Source organism: Prionailurus bengalensis, chromosome C2 (assembly GCF_016509475.1).
Source record: "Prionailurus bengalensis isolate Pbe53 chromosome C2, Fcat_Pben_1.1_paternal_pri, whole genome shotgun sequence".
Taxonomy (NCBI): Eukaryota; Metazoa; Chordata; class Mammalia; order Carnivora; family Felidae; genus Prionailurus; species Prionailurus bengalensis.
In genome coordinates this window covers 96,940,693-96,960,464 of record NC_057350.1, presented here as the reverse complement: position 1 = coordinate 96,960,464, position 19,772 = coordinate 96,940,693, and the positions used below count along the sequence as shown (strand labels likewise).

At 45.7% G+C, this 19,772-nt stretch overlaps 1 protein-coding gene and 1 long non-coding RNA gene across 6 annotated transcripts in view; one reads left to right on the top strand and one right to left on the bottom strand.

Moving 5' to 3' along the window:
* The window catches only part of MECOM (MDS1 and EVI1 complex locus), a 564,248-nt gene extending 560,276 nt beyond the window's left edge, over positions 1 to 3,972 (bottom strand). For 2 of the 5 annotated variants that reach the window (XM_043594951.1, XM_043594950.1), the window contains exon 1: positions 3,581 to 3,971. In XM_043594951.1, coding sequence (XP_043450886.1) covers positions 3,581 to 3,755 — 175 coding nt within the window. In that variant the 5' untranslated portion in view covers positions 3,756 to 3,971. Of the gene's footprint in view, positions 1 to 3,580 lie in introns of all 5 variants that reach the window. The other 3 variants (XM_043594949.1, XM_043594952.1, XM_043594954.1) reach the window with 3 other exon arrangements.
* Positions 3,532 to 6,533, top strand: LOC122491756. Its single transcript, XR_006299435.1, has 4 exons — positions 3,532 to 3,642; positions 4,216 to 4,418; positions 4,759 to 4,821; positions 6,338 to 6,533. It is a non-coding gene; the product is annotated as an uncharacterized LOC122491756 (long non-coding RNA).
* The last annotated feature ends 13,239 nt before the right edge of the window (positions 6,534 to 19,772 follow it).

The window sequence follows — 19,772 nt, the reverse complement described above, 5'->3', positions numbered from 1 at the left end:
GAGGGTCGTCATCTACCATACCTATTTAAGAGCCTCTTTTTAAACAGAGATCAAGTGTACAAGTAACAAGTGCCCCCCTCTCCGGGGTCTTGCTAAGCGCATCGCCTTCTGGGTCTTTACGAGACTTCTGGGGGGCCGGTAGCTAAGGGGGGTTACACGTTGCAACTCGTTCGTTGCTGTGATTGAAACCCTGCCGGGTGTCACTTTAAGGAAGTGGGGTGGGGGGGTTGCTTCAGTGTTTCGGCTCAAGACAAGCTGGGCAGACCCAACCTGACTTCTTCCCCATCGCCAGGAGAAAAAAAGTTACAACTGGCAATTCTGGCACCGCCCAGGTGCTATCCTAGCTGCCCAAAAAAACCGCTGGGAAGCCTCCCGGCGCTTGCCAGAGTCTGCTTGGCTTTTAGTTTTCTTTTCTTAAAGATGGGAATAAAAGCCAAGGGCTTTAGACAGTACAAATGTCAATCTTCTTGCTTTTCCCTTCTTTGTTTTTTTAATTAAAAGGTTTATTCCTCCCAAATGATTTGCAACGAATTTATCGTTTTCAACTATTGTGTAAAAAATATATATATATATCAAGCACTGTAAGTTGGAAATGGACAGTGCATTCATTCTGGGCTTAACTTCAGTGGGTACTGTCAGGGTCCATGGGATCCTGTACTGTAGGCAAGACCAGCACAGGACTTGGCCACCAAAGAAATTTACAAAAGACAAAAAGAATAACAAGAATCCAGAAAACTACTGTTCCTATCTGATTTGTTTCCATTTGCAGTGTTTACTCTGCATAAAAAAGCATAAAGGTGTGCTTTTTAAAGTAGGCTGGTCACACTGCCTCTTCCTAACCCAGAAAAAGAAAGAAACGGGTGAGACAGAGCGGCAAAGTTTTCGTTGGACAGCACGGCAAGGGGTCACTGACTATCTCCGCCACGCGCAAGGAAACTCACGCACTGCAGAGGGGGAAGGAAATAGCGCTTTAAAATACAAAAAAAAAAAAAAATCCCTAGTTTGATATGATTTCCTTTATTACCCAGATTGTAACTGAAGAATTGCATAAAGCAGCGCTTCTGCCTGCCCGGGGCAGGCTGCGCGGTGGCAACAGCTGGAGCAGCGCGAGCGGGAACCCGAGGGTCAGCAAGGGAAGTTTGTAAGAGTTCCTATCTAGTTATCAGACAGCGGCGGCGGCATCCTTAGAGACACTAGAGACAAAATGAGTAGGTCTCCTACTGGATGAATGACAAGTCTCATCAGATCGGAAAACGAGGTTCTGTTTCTGGATGTTGAGCGGGCTGTGCGTGCGGGAATGTTTTAATAGGGCGGCGTATAGCTTGGCAATTAAAACAGTTGAAAAAAGTTGCTCAAGAAAATTCGAAGGGTTTTGTGTTCTGCTTTCACTTCGGCGGATACCGGGCGATCAGGCGCAAAGCATTCGGCTTTCATTTCATAATTTAGGCATGGTTGAAATAGGCTCTCCACGCCCCCCCCCAAAACCGTTCTCTTCCCCCCCCCCAGCCTCCAATCTCTCTCTCTCTCTCTCTCTCTCTCTCTCTCTCTCTCTCTCTCTCTCCCTCCACACACACACACACACACACACACACTCCAAACCTTTAGCCGGAATTCAAGCCCCCAGGCCTCCAAGCATATGTACATTTAATTCCTCCTCAGATGAAAATAAAGACATCGGCCTCATTTAAAAGTGAAAAGAAAAAAACAGGACTTCTACTGGCTCTCTTTGACAGTGTCGCAGCTAAGTGAAATGAACAACATCCAAAAAAGAAACAGATGTACTGATGACCCAAGAGCCCTATATTTAGGTTGATCCCAGAGACCAGGGTGAAAGGAAACGTATTGGGAAGTGGAGGAGTGCTTGAGTGAGGACTGGACGAAGCACTGGAAAGACGCCTACGATGACACCATCTCGCTGGGCTAGACCTTGGATTCCCACTGCCAAAGAAACCCAGCCCGCAGAGGTGCCGCTGCCTTAAGGCGCGGCTGCTGAGGGGACTTGGAAGGCTGGAAGGCTTGGGGACGTACTTGCTTTTAATATGCAAGAGAGAAGAGGGCGGGGAGATTGGGGATTTTCCTGGGGAGAAGCATCCTACCCACCCCTACCACCCCTTTCTCTGGTCCATAAGCAAAACAATTAGCTGTTTTCGGCGAGTGGGAGAGCGAACGGCGGCCTGTCCCCTCCCGAGGCTGCTCCAGCCTCGCGAGCTGACACCTCGAGGAGAGGGCTTTGGACTGCTAGGGTTTGCTCCGGGTCTCAGCACCTCAGAGTCCCCTTAGACTTGTGGTAGAAGCTTTTGGGCAAACCCATTCCTAACGCCTAGAGTCCCGATCGAGGCTTCCGCCTTTCCAAACAGTGTCGGCTTGGCGGACAACTCCAGGCGAAGTCCCCTAACACTTCTGCGAGAAGAGTGGGGGATGGGGGCCCTGCCGCCCCAGCACTGAACCCAATCTCCCTGGTCCCGCGTGACCAAGGCCGCTCCACGCCGGGCAGGCAGGGGGCGCCGGGGAGCGTGAGTGACCCGAGACCCCGGCTGCATCCAGAAATAGAGCAAGAGGCTCTGCCGCGCTCTCTCAGCGGCCTAAGGTCCCGGCAGCCCGCCCCCTGGGGGTCACTCGGCGCCCGGCCAGCCTGGAGCTCGCTAGCGGGAGCAGGCCCTTTCGGCCCCCTTCTCCTCCGCGGCTGTCGCCGCTGGCTGCGCTCCCTGCACTCCCCACTCTCCACGCGCTCGCGGGGCCTGGCCTCTCCTCACCTGCCCCTGGCTCCGCGGAGCCGGTAGCTCCGCACTGCCTGTGCCCCACCACCACCACCACCACCACACACACTGCGACTACAACCCCCACTCTCGTCTCCCCCACTCCCCACCCCAGTCGTCCCGCCGCGCGGCGCACGCCGGAGAGCACCGCCGAGCGCACAGCGCCCACTACCGCAACCGCCGCTCGGCGCAGCTCGGCGCAGCCCGCCAGCCCGCGCAACTTCCAGCGGCCGCCTCGCAACTTTTCCCAACTCCACCACTGCTGCCCGCCGCCGCCGCCACTGTGGCTCCCTCCGAGCCTGCCACCCACCCCAAACCCCAGAAACAAACCAAGGCTCGAAAAAGCTCCCATCCCCAGACCGCCCCCCCATCCCCCGCTCCCCCTCCCATACCCGGGACTAGCTGGTTGGCCAGAGGCAACTCTCCTCCGCCTGGGGGGAAGGGGAGGGGAGGGGGAGACTCTCTCGTCTTCTCTCCCCCCCACCCCACCCCACCCCTTCCCGCTTGCTCTCGCGCGCTCTTCTCCCTCCCACCCCGGTCTTGGCTGCCCCCACCCCCACCCCCACCCCGGGGTTGCCACAGCTGGTCGGTGCACGGGGCTAAGGGCTGCCCCGGCTCCTCTGGCGCCCAAACCAAGAGCGAGAGCGCGGGCGGCCGGGCGCGAAGGCTGGGACCGGCAGGTTGCTGGGGCTGCGCTGCGCCTGCCCTCCGCCCCGGGCCCCGGCGCGAGAGGCAGCTGCGCGCTCCCTCCCGGAGCGCCGGAGACAGATATGCAAGATGGCAGAGGAGGGGGAAAGCCAATAGAAAAGGGATATTGCACCTACTTGTGGCCAGTTTCCTTGCCCTGCCTTTGGATCTCATGCTGTGCCCAGTCCTGCAGCCGCTGGTGTGTGGTTGGGGTTTTTTTTTCTTGGATCTTTTCCTTCTTTTGCTTTCCCTCTCGCTCCCTCCCTCGCTTCTCTCTCTCTCTCTCTCTCTCTCTCTCTCTCTCTCTCTCATACACACACACACACACACACACACACACACACACACACACTTACACACACTCACTCTCTGTCTTTCCCTCTTTCACTCTCTCTCCCTCCCTCTCTCCCTTTCTCTCAATCCACACTCGCTATCTCTCCAGCATTGTCAGTTCGGACACCTTCGCACATGCGCGCTAGACGCCCCTCCAACATCTCAGCGCCGCCAAAAAAAGTTTGGAGCGATTTATCACTTTGATTTGGAGATCTTGTCAGATGGCAATCGCCGAGGAGGCGGAGAAAGGGAGCCACGGGGAGGGCGGCGGGGGGCGGGGAGCGAGCACAGGGAGCCAGAGGGGAGCAGACACCTCGCCCCCAAAAAAGGCGGGGAGGGGGGGGAAATAAAAAGACTAGGGCAAAGGACTGATTTCGTGTTGGAATCACCTATAAGCCTGTATCATTACTATTATTGTTTTACCCACCATAAATTGCAGGAAATTTTCTATACATCCACGGAGAAAACAAGAAGTGGGGCTTTTAAAACCTTTTTCCATATTAAAGAACTAGAAGGACAGGACTCTTAAATGATCCAGGAGAAAAGTGAGAATCATCCTGAACTTCAGGAAATCTGCTGCCGCCGCTCTTACTGCTACTGAAGCTATTTCGGCTTGTGCTTTCGGAGTTGAAAGTAGAACAAGTAACTGTTTTCTTTCTCGATGTTAAGTGTACTACCAATACTTGCCATTCTTGGAACATTTCAGTGGTCTCTTCCCATCAAGGAGTAATGATCACCTTTGATTCCCAGGTCCGGGCAGGCTCGGGCATTTAACATCCAAGACCTCCTGCTTCCCTAAGGTCGGCCGTCACCTTCCGGCCTCCCCCACCGCTGCCCCCATCTCCGGTTGCCCCAGCTCTGCCTGCCTGCCATTTTCACTCACTTGCTTAAACCCACAACCTTTAGGGTCATAAGAAAGAGGGGAGGGGGTCCTTTCCCACCCTTAAAAAAAATAAATTGTTGGAATTTGCTTTAATTACAGGATTTACCAATGAAGTGGGCACATAGAAATGGGGAAATCCTAAAGGGGCCAGCTGTGTTCAAGGTATGAATCAATCTCAACTACGTATAGATTTTCTCTTGGTACAACTGCCTTGCATTAAACAGTTTTGTTCAATACCTTCCATGAGCTATTTATGTCCCCATTAATATCTGTTGCAAATCCTGCCAGACACTGTAAAAGAAAATTACAGTCTTTTCAGTCTCTGTGCTGCAACAGTACATCCTTGATGATCCAGTTAGAGAAGGAAAAGAAAAGCAAGTCCTGGGCATGAGTTTAGGAAAGGCAGGGGAGGGGAAGAGAGATCATTGAGAATACCCTGTTGTGCCAGTTGTCATTTATTGTCAAAACTGGGACTGGGAGTGTGAGCAAACAGCAAGTTTCAACCCTAAGAGGGGTTCATCAATGGTTCATAGAATATCTCTGTTTGAGGAAATCAAAATTCAAAGGATCACCCTGGCTAAGGATGCCCACCATTTCTTTCTCCAGAGTTGTGTAATTCTGGGAGCATGTGGCGGTAAGATAGAGGTCCCTGGAGAACCAAGTAAAGGTCCCAAGAGAGACAGACGTGTAATGTCGAAATGTAAGGAAAAGATAAAGGGAGCAAATGAAGTAATTACACAGAGCAGGAGTAAAACAACTTCCAAAAGAGAAGGTTCTGGTAAGCACCAGATGGGCACAGGAGAACTCTATCATTCCCTCTGGACTGAAAAGGCAGGTGGGGGGAGGGGGGTCCAATCCTGCTACAATTCCTGTTGCCCTGTGGTGTACTTCTACACAGCAGAGGCGGGTGCAAAAACACCAGGCTCTGGGTACCCAGAGGTCTGTGAATTCGAATTCACTGGCTCTTCTCAGTTTAGATGGAGGAGTGCCTTCCCTCAGATGAACAGTTAAGTTTCCTCAGAAGAAAAGGAGAAGTTGGGGTTGAGAACCATCAGAAAGGTAATAATAGAATCTCTAGGGAGAGAAACACTAGACTGGCCATCAAGATGTTCACAGAAGCTGCTTCTGATCAGTTTAAGGACTCCCTGGGGACCCTCACCTTGGCCAAAAGACACAGAGAAGGCACAGGAGGATCAGGCCCCACCCATCTGTCAGAACCTCAATGGCCTCTTCCCGCAGGAGGGGAGAAGGAGACCCCTAGGCAGGAAGAGTGCCCTGCACAGTAGGAGGCTCAGCCTTGGACCTTTCATTTCACCTCCTCAGCCCCGGGGAGCTTAAAAAAATAATAAAAAGGAGTTACTATCCTCCCCTCCACTGCTCTCATTAATTCCTTCCATCTCATCCCCACGGGGGGTATATATCCTGGTCCACTCGCGGAGAGGAGGTTAAGAGACGTGCCAGAGAATTTTCTAGGAAACGAAGGTACCACGGAACCAGACCCAAGATTAAATAGAAAACCCACCTGTGAAGCTGCGGTGATTGTTTCTGCTGAGAAATTACAAACCACGTGGCGGGCTAGGGGTGGGGTAGGGGCTGTGAAGGGAACTGAATAGGATATGAAGGACTCAAGAAAATCAAATCTGAGTCCCCAAACTTAAAGATCCGTCAACTTTTCTAGACGGCGAAGGGCAAGAGGATGAGGCGTCGCTGGAACACCCTCCCCTTCTCGTTTTTAAAGTCCCTGGGGTCGCGGCCGCCTCAGCGAACGCCTGGTCTTTCCAAGAGTTTCGGGACACGAGCAAATCCAACCTCTTCCAACTGAAATAATAAACACAAACTCCTCTGTGCCCTAGGGCCAAAGCATTGTGACTAGACAAGGCATCATTCTTTTTGTTGTTTTTTTAGTAAAGTATTCGCAACATCATCACTTTTATTTTCAAACCTGAAAGCTGGGTTTTTCTTTTCTTTCTTCCTTTCTCTCCCTCTCTCTTTTTCTTCCTCATTTGCTTTCTGCCGTGAGTATTAGTTAAAAAAAAAAAAAAAAAAAAAAAAAAGCTAAGTTGCTAGTTCAAGTGTGTTTAACCTGATGGAGCAAACGCCCAGCAAGCAGCGGACTGCGCTCGCCGCCTGCAGCGCGGCTTGCCTGAGCGTGCCGACCTGGGCGGGTCCCCACTTCTAAGTACGTGAACCCCGTCAGTTCCACCTGTCCCAAGTCTCAGCCGTGAGACCCAAGCAGGTGACTTTCTGGTCAGCGGCCCCACGGATTCCCAAAATCCTTTGACGGGACATCCAGGCTGTCGCTCGCCCAAGAGACAAGAGGCCTCCAACAAGTTGGCCGAGCTACCCTTGCTGCCCGATTCCCCACCACCCACCTTTTTCTCTTCTCCTGAAATTCGTTTCCTTGAGGGGCATGAGTACCAACGTTTTCTTGCATTTTCTCCAACGGAAACGGGAATCCTGGAAACAGTGCCTCCTTGGAAAGTCGTTGAGCTTACGGACTGTTTGGATTTGCTTGTTTTATTACTGTCATATTTTGTGTCGGGGGTTTTGTTGGGTTTTTCTCTTTTTTTTTTTTTGGAGGTTTTTTTTTTTTTTTTAAGGAGAAGCAGAGATGAAGAAGAGGGGTCATTGAAGAGGACAAGAGAAGTATACTCTTTCTCCAACCATGTTTCTTTAATAAATCCTAGAAACGGCAAAGAACTGATTTTCAATACATTACATGCAACAGAAACTTGTCCTTTCCTCGAATTATAATTGAACCAGCCCCACTGTATCTTTGGAAGAAAGTTTGAATTCTTTATGGAGGTATTTCTTGGCCTATTGTCTTTGTGCAGTGAACTTTACATCTTGCTATTCAACCTATATTCTCCTGGCTACCAGCAAGATTAATTTAATCATTGTAATGCAATTATTAATACTGTTTACCCAACGCTGGGTTTCAGGTTGGCTGTTAAGAAATTAAACTCTCGCTGGGTGACCAGAGCTAGGCAGGGGTTTCTTCATGTTGAAAGGAAACAGTCCTCTTTATTTAGTCTCAGAGCTCTAGCTTTCGGCCACGGGCTCAATTAGCCAAAATGGAAACAATTTTCATTCATTGCAATAACTCACTGTTCTGGAGATCGCTTTCAAAATATACACTTTATTATTATACGCTGACCTCGGTGGCGTGGAGTGGCAATAAAAGAAAGAGGCAGGGAGATCTATCTAGCCCCCTTGGGCTATAATTATTAGAAATTAATTGGGTTCAGGACCCTGGGTAGTCTAGCTAAATTAATAGCTTGTCTAGTGGTTTAAATCCGAATTTTTAGTCCACGGGAGAAAGAGAGAGTCACAGACATGAAATGCTGACCCAAGGGACGCCCGAGTTTACTTGCAAGACACTCATCTATTAAATAGTGTCTAGAATACATTTGAGTTGGGGAGAAGGGGTCGGAGTAGGAGGGGCGGGGACCAGAAGAAAGAAAGGAGCGAGATGGGGAAGGCGACTGCGAGTGAGCTAAAAGGTCTCGAGTTGATTTTATTCGATTTTTCTTGTCTGCATTGTTTTCGGGAGGGGTTGCATTTAGGGGTTAAAATAAAAAATAAAGATCCCGTGTACTCGGAGCTGTCGTGCTGGAGTAAAAGTGAAAAGGGAGCCTTAGGCAAAAGGAAATTACTGCGAGCCCGCGTGACCTTTCAGGGAGGTAATCAATCAAGTGATCAACAGGGATATTTATCATCGCTATATAGGACTACTTCGCCCTGCACGGGCGGGGGTGGGGAGGCGAGAGGAGGGTGGAGACACGCGCGCACGCGCGTGCACACACACACACACACACACACACACACAAAAGTTTGGACAAACCCGATAAGCCTCGAGACAGAACACCTAGGCTTTAATAAATGTTAAGACTGTCCGTTTAGTCTGACATTCTTGGAGAAACACACACTCCTACACATACGCAAGGGGAAATGCGCACATCCCCGCAGCAGTGGCTGCGTGAAGGTGTTAACTTTAAACTGTCCACTGCGCTTTGCCCTGAAAGGAAAGCTCGCGGTGAAATGCTTGCTTCAAACACCAACGAGGAGAGACAGCGGGGCTGAGGCCAAGGAGGAGCAGGGAAAGCGTGACTTCCGCGACCAGTCGTGGAAGGGGCGCCGCCGGCCTCAGGGGGCTCAGGGCAGCGTTGGTGGCCCTCTCTGAGATGCACGGATGCCAGGGTCCGAGTCCCCGCAGCAGCCTCCTCTTCCTGCGAAATCCTCGCGCGGCCCCAGCGGCGCGGCTGGAGAGAGGCGCACTCGGATCCAGCCAGCTCCTGCGAGCACGCGCGGCGAGGGTTGGGAGGCGGTGCGTTTTCTGCCCAGTTACCTTCTGTACCTTGTAAAACTTGCCGTTTTGTAAATTGCGTTTTTCGGCCCCGGATTTCTTAGCAAATCGTTAGGTTTTACAATCCTGCTGCAACCCTCTGGTCGTTCAACAGCCCTCCACCCCCAACTTCAGAAGTGCATATAAGGGAAGGTGGGGCGGGGTGGCTGGCTTTTTTAATAATAATGATAATGGTATTATATAGTCGACTTAAAATCTAGGTCCCCGAGGCCTTCGCCCGGCTCGGGGATTATAATCAGCAGTTCTTTCGAGACAAGGTCGGGCTGATTACTGGCCCTTGAGGCTGGGAACTATTTCCCAACAGGTTTATGAAACACAGGTTGGGGTGATGCGCGCCGCCTCCCAGGTAGCGAGCCGCCACTCCCGCCGTGTGGGAATGTGGGGCCGCGCCAGGGCCGTGCTGGTTGGCACCAGATGCGAAGCTCGCGCTCCCCCGCCGGTCGCTCGGGCTGCCCTCTGCGGGCTCGGAAAGGCCTCCTCCTGCACAGCCTAGTCTGCGGCGCCCCCGCCTGGCTTCCCCGGCCGCTGCAGCTCCGGGGGCGCCCGCCGCCTAGGGCTCCAGCTGTGCACAGTAGCTGCCTGGGCGTGGGGGTGGGAAACAGCTGGAGCGCCCCGGGGAAGCGCCGGTTGGGGTGGAAAGGAACCCAGCTACGAGGATTACGAGGCGATCAACTCCCAGAGTTGCTACTGGTTTAGGATCAGGAGGAGCAGCTTCACGGGGCACAAATCTTTGCCCGTGGGAACAGGAGCTCTGGAGAGAAACCAGACTGCTGGTATGCGATACCGGGGAAAGTTTGGACCTCCTTGAGCCCCTTCTACCGATCAAACAATAACCTAGAAAAGTGCTTCTCAAAGTTAAATGTGCGTATGAATCCCTTGGGGATCTTATTGAAATGCGAATTCAGATTCAGTAAGTCTGGAGTGGTGACCCAAGCAGTCTGCGTTTCTAACGCTCCTGGGCGAAGTGGATGCTTCTCTAAGTGTGGCTCCCGGATCAGCAACATTAAGCATTACCTGGACTTTATTAGAAACACAGAATCTCAGTTCCTAATCCAAACCTACTAAATCAAAAATTGGCTTATAACAAGAGATTCACTTGAACGTGGGAGTTTGGAAAACGCTGCTCTAGGATGTGCCTAGCCAGGTTTTTTGTTGTTGTTGTTGTTTTTTCCCTTCTGTCTTAGATCACGACACCTCCATGACTGAACCTCTTTTCAAATCCTGCTGTCTGCTTTGGTCGTGGGAGAGGATGGAGTCGATGAACCTATCCCTTCAAAAGCTGCAACTCCTCTACCCCCTTGGAGAAACTCTTACCCTCTTCATCAATTGACTGCTGGACTCAAGACAAGTGCCATCAGAGAGGTTTTCGTGGGTTCTGGTCAGCACCCAGAATGACAAATGCTTCCAATTCCTTCTCACCCCCACCCCACTATTTTGCTGACATTTATCTCTCCCTCCTTACATTAGAGTTCTTTGGTTCCACATCTTCCTTCCCCTCTCGGCCATAGGCTTCTTGAAGGAGACCATGCCTTATATTCTCCACGCTTTGGTTTCTCAGTGCAGCAGGGAAATTCCTTCCTCAACGGGATTAACGTCTCAAAATGCTCTGTGAACTATAAAGCTAAAGTAACTATTACCTCTTTTTTGTACCCCTAACCCACCTTCCTATAGGCTAACACACTGTTTTATATCACTAACTACTTAGTATGGTGTTGTCTCTCTGAAAGGTTCTTGAATTCGATCAGACACCCAATATACTGAACCTAGAACACAGCCACATTTAAAGCTTTTTTGTATGAACACTTAAGTTCTAGTTTTCTCCTCCATAATATTCTCTAGAGAAGAGGTTCTTAACCTGGGATAGAAAGAATTCAGGAGTCTGGGTGACATCTGCATCTTCTAATTTCATTACTCAGAGAGGTGGTTCTGGAGCCTGGAAGCTGTCAGCATTCTAAGTGGTCACTAGCTAAAAGTTGGGATCTTCAAGAATTAAAAGCTAGATTTGTAAATATGATTAAGTGAGCCCTCTTGGGGGACTACAAAGATGGACAAATACCATCAAAGATTCTGGAACTCTTCTGGAAGCCACGGTTGCCAGTGTCAGTAAAAGATAGCAGTATTCAGATTTCAGAGCCATTATTCATTAGATAAATTCTGAAATAGCAAGATAAAGTTGAAAGATTTTAAGAGTCAAACCTTTGGAGGTTTAAATCCCAGTTCTACCCAAGCTACCTGGGTGGCTCAGTCAGTTAAGTGTCTGACTCTTGGTTTCAGCTCAGACCATGGTCTCATGGTTCATGGGTTCAAGCCCTGCATTGGGCACTGCACTGACAGCTGCACAGCCTGCTTGGGATTTTCTATCTCCCTCTCTCTCTGCCCCTCCGCCTTGTCTCTCTCTCTCTCTCAAAAATAAATAAATAAGCATTAAAAAAAATAAATCCCAGTTCTACCTTTTACCAGCTGTGTAATCTTGGGCAAATTGCTGAATGTCTGTAAGCCCCCATTTTCTCCTCTGTATGATGGAAATGACTATGTATATATTACAGGGTTATTGTGAGAATTTTTTTAAATTTTTTTTTAATGTTTATTTATTTTTGAGACAGAGAGAGACACAGCATGAACGGGGGAGGGGCAGAGAGAGAGGGAGACAAAGAATCGGAAGCAGGCTCCAGGCTCTGAGCCACCACCCCAGAGCCCGACGCGGGGCTCGAACTCACGGACGGCGAGATCGTGACCTGAGCTGAAGTCAGACGCTCAACCGACTGAGCCACCCAGGCGCCCCGAGAATTTTTAAGACAATATATACAAAGTACCTACTATGCAATGTCTGCTGCATAGCAGAAATTTGAAAAATGGAGCTACTTAAACCTCCAAATTCTGTCATTCTATAACTGGCATAATGATAAAGTTTAGTGTGTGTGTGTGTGTGTGTGTGTGCACGCACGCAGTGGTCTTGGACACTGTCTTTTCCATTCCAATCTATAATGACATATTTTTTCTTTGCTCAGTAAATTGTCCCCTCAAATTGCTGAAGCCTGAGGCATTTGGTGTATATAAAACTGGCTGGTGCAACTAAATCTTAACATTGCAGTTTGAATAGGCACCAGTGTGTGTGTGTGTGTGTGTGTGTGTGTGTGTGTGATTGGATTTTAGCTACATATTTTCAAGGATTCTTGTGTACTTGTTCCTACCATCAATATGAGAGTATGAACCAGGGTTATACTCAGTTTATCCCATACAAGCAGTGTCCTGACCATCTCTCAGATGAGGCAACAGGGCCTGGGCCACATGATGAGGGCCACTGAGACTCACTGACAGAGACATTGCTCTTCCCCTGGCTGCCTGATTGCAAGCCTTTCTGGATAATACATACAAAGTCATACTTCAAAGCCCTCTAATGTTTCCGTTTTACCATATTCTCTCCCTGGAAGATGGAAGCCACACAGACAATTCAAAGAGGCAGTGTTTTTAAATGCGATTAGCAAGTGCTTTTTCTTTTTAAAAAATATTTTGTTTACGTGATTTTTTGTTTGTTTAGTGTTTTTAAATTTTGATTTTCACAAATCTAGTTGCTATGCTTACTATCAATACATAACCTATCGATCGAGTCTAGATCCCCGCCAGGAACTAAAAGATCTGTGAAATTTACAAATGCCCTGCTTTAATATTCTTTACTCAAACAAATGATTGTGGCTGACATAAGAAAATATAGACATCATCAAAGCAAATTAATTTGCTTAATATACTTTTAAACATATAGATATAGCAGATTTTCCACATCTTTATAAAGCACTAACTGTAGGACCCATGCTGACACAGCTTATAAAGAAGACTGCCTTGTAACAAGATCCTCAGTACTCAGTAACTTAATTCCCTTGACTTGAGTCCAAGCAGACCTGGCTACCCTCAAACTCAGCTATAGAGTGAAGCCCATAGCCATGACAGAGTGTGATACAGGTGTGCCCTGCTTTATGAAAAGCCACATCACAATGTGATTATTCTCTCCATGCTATTTTATTAAATAATGAGGTCCCCTGAGACACTTAAAATATGATTTGACTTACAAAAATTTGATTTATACTCACTTTTCCCAGAAACATACCTATGGAGGTAAAGCCCTATTTTTTTTAATGATGATGCATGTCCCATAATGTTTTATAAGCAGTCCATTTTCAAAGGTTAAGGTAAGGAAGCATACCACAGTTCTGAGACTGAGAAAGAAACAATTTCTGTATGGAGAATCAATTGTACCCAGAAGAAACTGTGGGAATTGATCTGTTGAATTATCTACTTTGAGAGCTCATGTAGATGTACTAGAAGTCTGATATATGGTAAGATTTGGACTTCAAATGTTTTTAAAAATACAGTGCTGTTATACTGGGTTTTAATAGAAAAATTTTCAGATAAACTCTATAAACACTCTTAAAAAATACTTTTCAAGGCTGAAGAAAAAGAATTTTCTGTTGCATAGAGAAACTGAATAATTCCAAAATTGGTCTGGGCTTATGATCATTTAGAAATGAGAGTATATGGGGCCCCTGGGTGGCGCAGTCGGTTAAGCGTCCGACTTCAGCCAGGTCACGATCTCGCGGTCCGTGAGTTCGAGCCCCGCGTCGGGCTCTGGGCTGATGGCTCAGAGCCTGGAGCCTGTTTCCGATTCTGTGTCTCCCTCTCTCTCTGCGCCTCCCCCATTCATGCTCTGTCTCTCTCTGTCCCAGAAATAAATAAACGTTGAAAAAAAATTAAAAAAAAAAAAAAAGAAATGAGAGTATATAGGCAAAAATATTACCATCCAACTCGTGTCCAGGTTTTCACTTAGCTAGTTGGCATTGAACTGAAACTCTGAAATTGTATATATTGTACTCATCAAGACATTTGGCATCCTTTTTAAAAAAATTTTTTTAACGTTTATTTATTTTTGAGAGACAGAGAGTGAGCAGGGGAGGGGCAGAGAGAGAGACACACACACAGAATCCGAAGCAAGCTCCAGGCTGTGAGCTGTCAGCACAGAGCCCGACGCGGGGCTCGCACCTACAAACCGTGAGATTATGACCTGAGCTGAAGTCAGATATTTAACCGACTGAGCCCCCCAGGTCCCCCAAGACATTTGACATTCTTAAGGGTTCTAGGAGACATTTTAATTTCCGGCTGCAGGGGAAGCACCAATGCAGAGAAGCCAAGATAGTGAATACTATTTTGATACATCTGTTTCTGTTGTGTTAATGTTATGCTGAGCTTTTCACAACTTTTGTGTCCACAATCTCTACAAAATCAGTAATCATAGTGGTTTCTTGAGCACACTAAATGGGCAATCTGTGAACTTGTGCCTCCCAGACAATACAGCATATGGTCATGGAGCATGGGCTCCTTAGCTCCAAGAACCTCCTTTTCCAATCCACCCTACATGCCACTGCTTCACTAATCTTCCTAAAGCACAGTTCTGATAATATTTTTCCTACTCGGAATCTTCAAGATCTTTTAGTTATTTTCAGGATAAAGCCCCAAATTTTGCCTTTCATTCAAGGGTATTCTAGATAGGGGAAATAGCAAGAGAGAAGGGAAAGCATGAGGTATGGCCAGAAGTGTTAAGAATCTTAGTCTGCCTGAGTGATGAGATTCAAGAAAACACTTTACCGGAAACAGGTTTGTAAAGATAGGCCGGGCACATTCCACGAAGGACGTTGAATGAGAAACAAAACGTTGGGGCTTTATCTTGAAAATAATCGTGAGATCTTGAAAATACTGAATAAAGGGATGACATTATCAGAACTGTGCCTTAGGAAAATTAAGCAGGCAGTGGTGTGTAGGGTGGATTACACTTCTTCACAGGTTCAGTCGACCCATCTTTTAAGACCCAAGGCAAACATCATCTCCAGTACACTGTTGATATGGTTCCGCCAACTGGAAACAGTCTCTCCTCATCACCAACATCCTACAGCATCTATTCTTTACATGCTGTTTTTGTGCATATCTCTATGGTGCCTCTTAACAGACTGTAAGTCCCTTGAGGGGTATTTGTATCCAACTCTTCTTGTTCTCCAGTGTTAAAACACATCCTGTTAACATCTAGTGGCCTTTTCTAAACATAAGGATTTTGTTTTTCAACAATTTTAAAAAATGCTTGACAGTTACCTTTTTTGTAACCACCTCTCCTCCAGCCTCTCCAATTGTTCTTTCTCTCTGAGTAGGTGTATGTTGGATCTTTTTTGTGCTATCTTCCATATTTATTTGCCTCTCTTTCATAAATTCTATCTCTATCTTTCTGTGTTTAATTCTGAATAATTTCACAGACCTATATTCAAGCTCTCTAATTCTCTCTTTGGCTATATCTAATCAACTGATGTGTCAATTAATTTTTTCCATCTCTATTATGTTTTTTCATTTTTATAATTTATACTGTTTTTTTAGATGTTCCCATTAGCTTTTCACACTGCTTTGTTGTTCTCTTATTTTCAATTTCAAGGTTAAGTTTTTATTATTTAAAAAAAATTTTTTAATGTTTATTTCAGAAAGAGAAAGACCAAGTATGAGTGGGAGGGAGGGGGGCAGAGAGAGGGAGAGACAGAATCCGAACCAGGCTCCAGGCTCTGAGCTGTCACTACAGAGCCCAACATGGAGCTCAAACCCACAAACCGTGAAATCATGCTCTGAGCCAAAGTCAGATGCTTAACCGACTGAGCCACTCAGGTGCCCCTCAAGCTTAAGTTTTTAAACACTTTAAGTGTATTTCTTTTATCCGACAATTCTATTATTTGAGGTTGCTAGAGGCCTATTCCTGCTGTTTGTCATATTCACTGACCATTGCTCAGATGAATTGTTCTCCCATATTTTAGAATTTTGGATTGTTAGCTCACCTTCAGCAAGACTTTACCTGTGGGAATCATGTTTAATATTACTTGAAGACTTATCCTTCCAAAGTGACTTTACATTTGCTTTTATCAGATATCCCAGGAATATCATCAACTTTAAAGATTTTTATCAGCCTGGGGTTTTCCAAAAGATGGAGGATGTATGATTAGAACCACAGACGTAAATGATAATAGAACTGTTGGAAAGAATTGTCAGGGGAGACTTTTTTCTTTGTAACCTAGAAACCAGATGAGATAGAAGCTTTCTTGTTATGTCCTTTTCTGGTGAGCTGATGATTTTCTAGACCAGCCTTTCACTGATAGTGTAACCCTTTGAAACCCAAATTCATGCAAGGATATCAGTTTTAACTTCCCAACTAATGTTGGACCAGAACTGTATGTATTGATTCCATGAAGGTTTTGAAACTTAAGCCCTGAGTTCTCAAAGCTATCAGCTTCCCATTCCCCAACTACAGGCTGCCAGGATTTGTATTCCCTTTTGTAGTTAATGCCAAGGACTTCCTTTTCTTTATTTCAGCAACATTTTTAATTATTAAGCAGAATGCTTCAGTGATTTCAGAAGGGAGGGATTGCAGATTATGTAGTCCATAAAATCACCAAGATACCTAGACTTAAAAAAAACCTGTGGTGGTTTGTTGTCAGGTGAATTTCAGTTTCAATATTTTTTCGTGAATTATTTTATTCAAAATAAATGTCCAGGTCCCAAAATGCAGAACCAAATGTCACGTACAAGTAGAATCACAAAAACAGCCTTTTCCCATGGTTCTGATCAGCCTAAAATCACTCATCCCACTTCCCTTATCGGGACATCAAAGTCATGTTCAGCCTTCAAATGTCATCTCAGATTCAGCCTTCTCTCTAATGCGTTCCATAATGATAGTGATAATAATTACAAAACAACTATTTCTCAAATGATTACTTTGTGTTAAGCACTACACTGATATTTTGCAAATGTTATCTTATTTTTCTAAATAACCCTATGACATTTCAACCTCATTGTACAGGCAAAGGAACTGATGTTTCTAGAGGTTAAGTGACTTATTCAAGGTCACCTAGCTAGTATTGGGTTGAACCATATGAAATAATTGATACTCAATTATTTTTTACTCACAAAAAAGCATTTTTACATAGCTCACTTTCTTCACTTGACCTTCAGTTACAACAATGTATGTTCATCTGTCTTCTCCAGTGGATTGTAAATTCCTTGAGGGCTGTGCCTTAGCTCGGTATCCCTAGCACATAAGACAGTACTTACTACATGACAAGTCTTCAATTATTTTATTGTTTAAATAAACTAAACTGAGTTTGTTTATTAGCAAGCATTGGTCAGTATTTATATGCAGTTGATGCGCTTTTAAACTTTTCTCTTTTTCTTATTTTCTCTTAGCGGAAATTCTTAAAATTCTTAAATACGGTCCCAAATTTTTTGACACTGTTCCTGTTCTTTGCAATTAGTCATGCACAGATCTTCTAACAGCGTACTGACAGAGATATGGAGGCAGAATGAGCAGGAGTCACTAGGAGACAACTGGATTTTCAGACAAGCCCAGAGGCAGAGGCATCCAGAATTTCTGGGGCAGCTGTGCTGGAGTTTCTAGCATCCAGTCCCAATCACCATGTTGAGAAGCAGGCAGGGACATCACTGTGTTTTGCTAGGTCAGTCTTGTGCTGTGGGAGGGCATTTCTTCTAGTTATATGAAGGATCCAAGCCTAGTTCTCCTGTCCTATCAAAGATCTGTAAACTTCCTATTAGCTTTTAATAAAACGTTCCAGCTTGTGTGTAAAATTAAGAACACTGAATTTGCCATCTTCCAACATCTTGTGATCTTTGAAAGATTCCAAAAATCCCAGAGCTACAGACCATTTATTTAATTTTTGTTTGTAGATCCTGACATAGAGCAGTATTAATATTGAAGATCTACCATGGGCCCACTGCAGTAGTAGGAAATTGACAGGTACTATGCAGTAATGTGGAAAACAATGACCAGCCAATCAAGATATGGCATGTTCAAATAGTATTACTTTCACTAAAAGCTGTAATACTAATATTAATGTTAAGTAATGAAAATATCATTATTGATAATGAAAGACTTTAATGGTTAAAAAACAAATTTATGATTTACTTTAAAAGTTTCATCTTTATCTCCCTTATAACATTTCTATTTTGGGGAATATGTTTCACATGGAATGTATTTTATAGCAATACACCCATCGAATTTATGAATGTTTGGGGACTACATGGTAAAAATATTTTTAATGATTAATCCGCATGATCAAAAAATTCAGAAACCACTGCCGTGAATTCAAATTATTTATTCTTTTTTTTTTCAAAGTATTTTTTCTTAAAGAGACCTTAAAGAACATCTAATCTAGTAGTTTTGAAATTTTTTGATGGCAAAATTCTTTTTTCAAAGAAAGCCCCAATACCTAAAATAAAGAATAGCTTGGTAGGGTTCCCCATCTGCTCCCTCCCCGAGGCCTCAAAGGGGCACTATTTGCAAACCATTGGTATACTAGACCTCTCTCATTAGGAAACTGAGACCCAGAAAGGAAATGACTTGACCAAAACAACTTTTCTATTCGATGACGGAAATGGGGTTCAACCTACATTTCCTGATTCTCTTTTTGTCCAAAGGTCTTTCCACCATATTGCATTATTTCATTGAAATGCTGGTTTTGGAGGAGGCTGGTGATGCTTTCTAATTTGTGTTCCCTTTGCAGTTTTGAGATGTTGAGAGATGTCTGCCAATCTGAGTCTAGGGAATATCTGTGAAGCTGGAGGGAAGTGTTATAGATTCCCCACCCACAACCCAACCCTCAGCACTTCCAAGCAAGGCTGATCACATAAAAAACATTTTTAATGAGTTCACTGTGCGTGTTGTTTCTGCTTCCTCTTGCCTGTTGGCTTTAGTCAAAAGAATCTGGATTGGAAGCTCCGCCAAATACTGTCAACAGATCCAATCACAGTCGCGCTGTCATCCGATAGAAATGTAGCTTCACCGGAACTTCTGGGATCTTGTTCACACATGTGTAACCAGCAAAGGAATAAGTTGTAGTGACTACAAGCAAATATCTCTGAACTTCACTAAGACTGATGACAATGGTAATAAAAATAGTCTTTTCCATGACGAACACTACCAGTAAGTCAACGGTTAAAAAGCGATAGTTTTAGGAGTAACCAATGCATTAGACCTTGTCAATGAGATTCCTTTTGGCAGTAATATATTCTGGGGATTAAGTTAAACCAAATGTTTGTAACAATGGAAATGTAGTCATGTTAACAGTTAGGATTATCGTCCCAGTGAATATTTGCCGTAGTTACATTGAAATTTACCCTTTGGACACTGTTTGATCATTTTCATTTCTTTTTGATAAATTCCATTTTAGATTAAAACCAACAGAAAGCATCCTTTAACATTTTTAAAGCTGTGCAGTTTATTTCCCTTTAAAATGTTTACGCTCCCCCCCACCCCCGCCACTCCCCAACCCCCTCCCCCTTCCCGCCCCCATCCCCTGCCCCGAAGAGCTGCTGCTCACCCTGGCCAAACAGTGATGGGAGTGAGCAGTGAAAGCCCTGCTTGAGAAAGCTCTGTAAGTTCTTTGGCCACATTTGACTTTCCTTGGTGCTTATAACTTTCAGATCTAGTCATGGCTGAACACTACATGGTATTTTCCCTGATTTTTCTTTGATTTCACATCTGTTTTCTGCCACTTGGATATTTTTGTGGCCATGCAGGTAAGAGGCCCTATGTTGATTTTATGACCTGGAAGCTCATCTCTGTGGTTCCTGTGCTTAGCGGGAGCCAGGGCAGAAAAGCTCATCCACGTATGACCTCACATGAAACTAGCCTTCTACCGGCTCCTGAGGTGACCCTGAC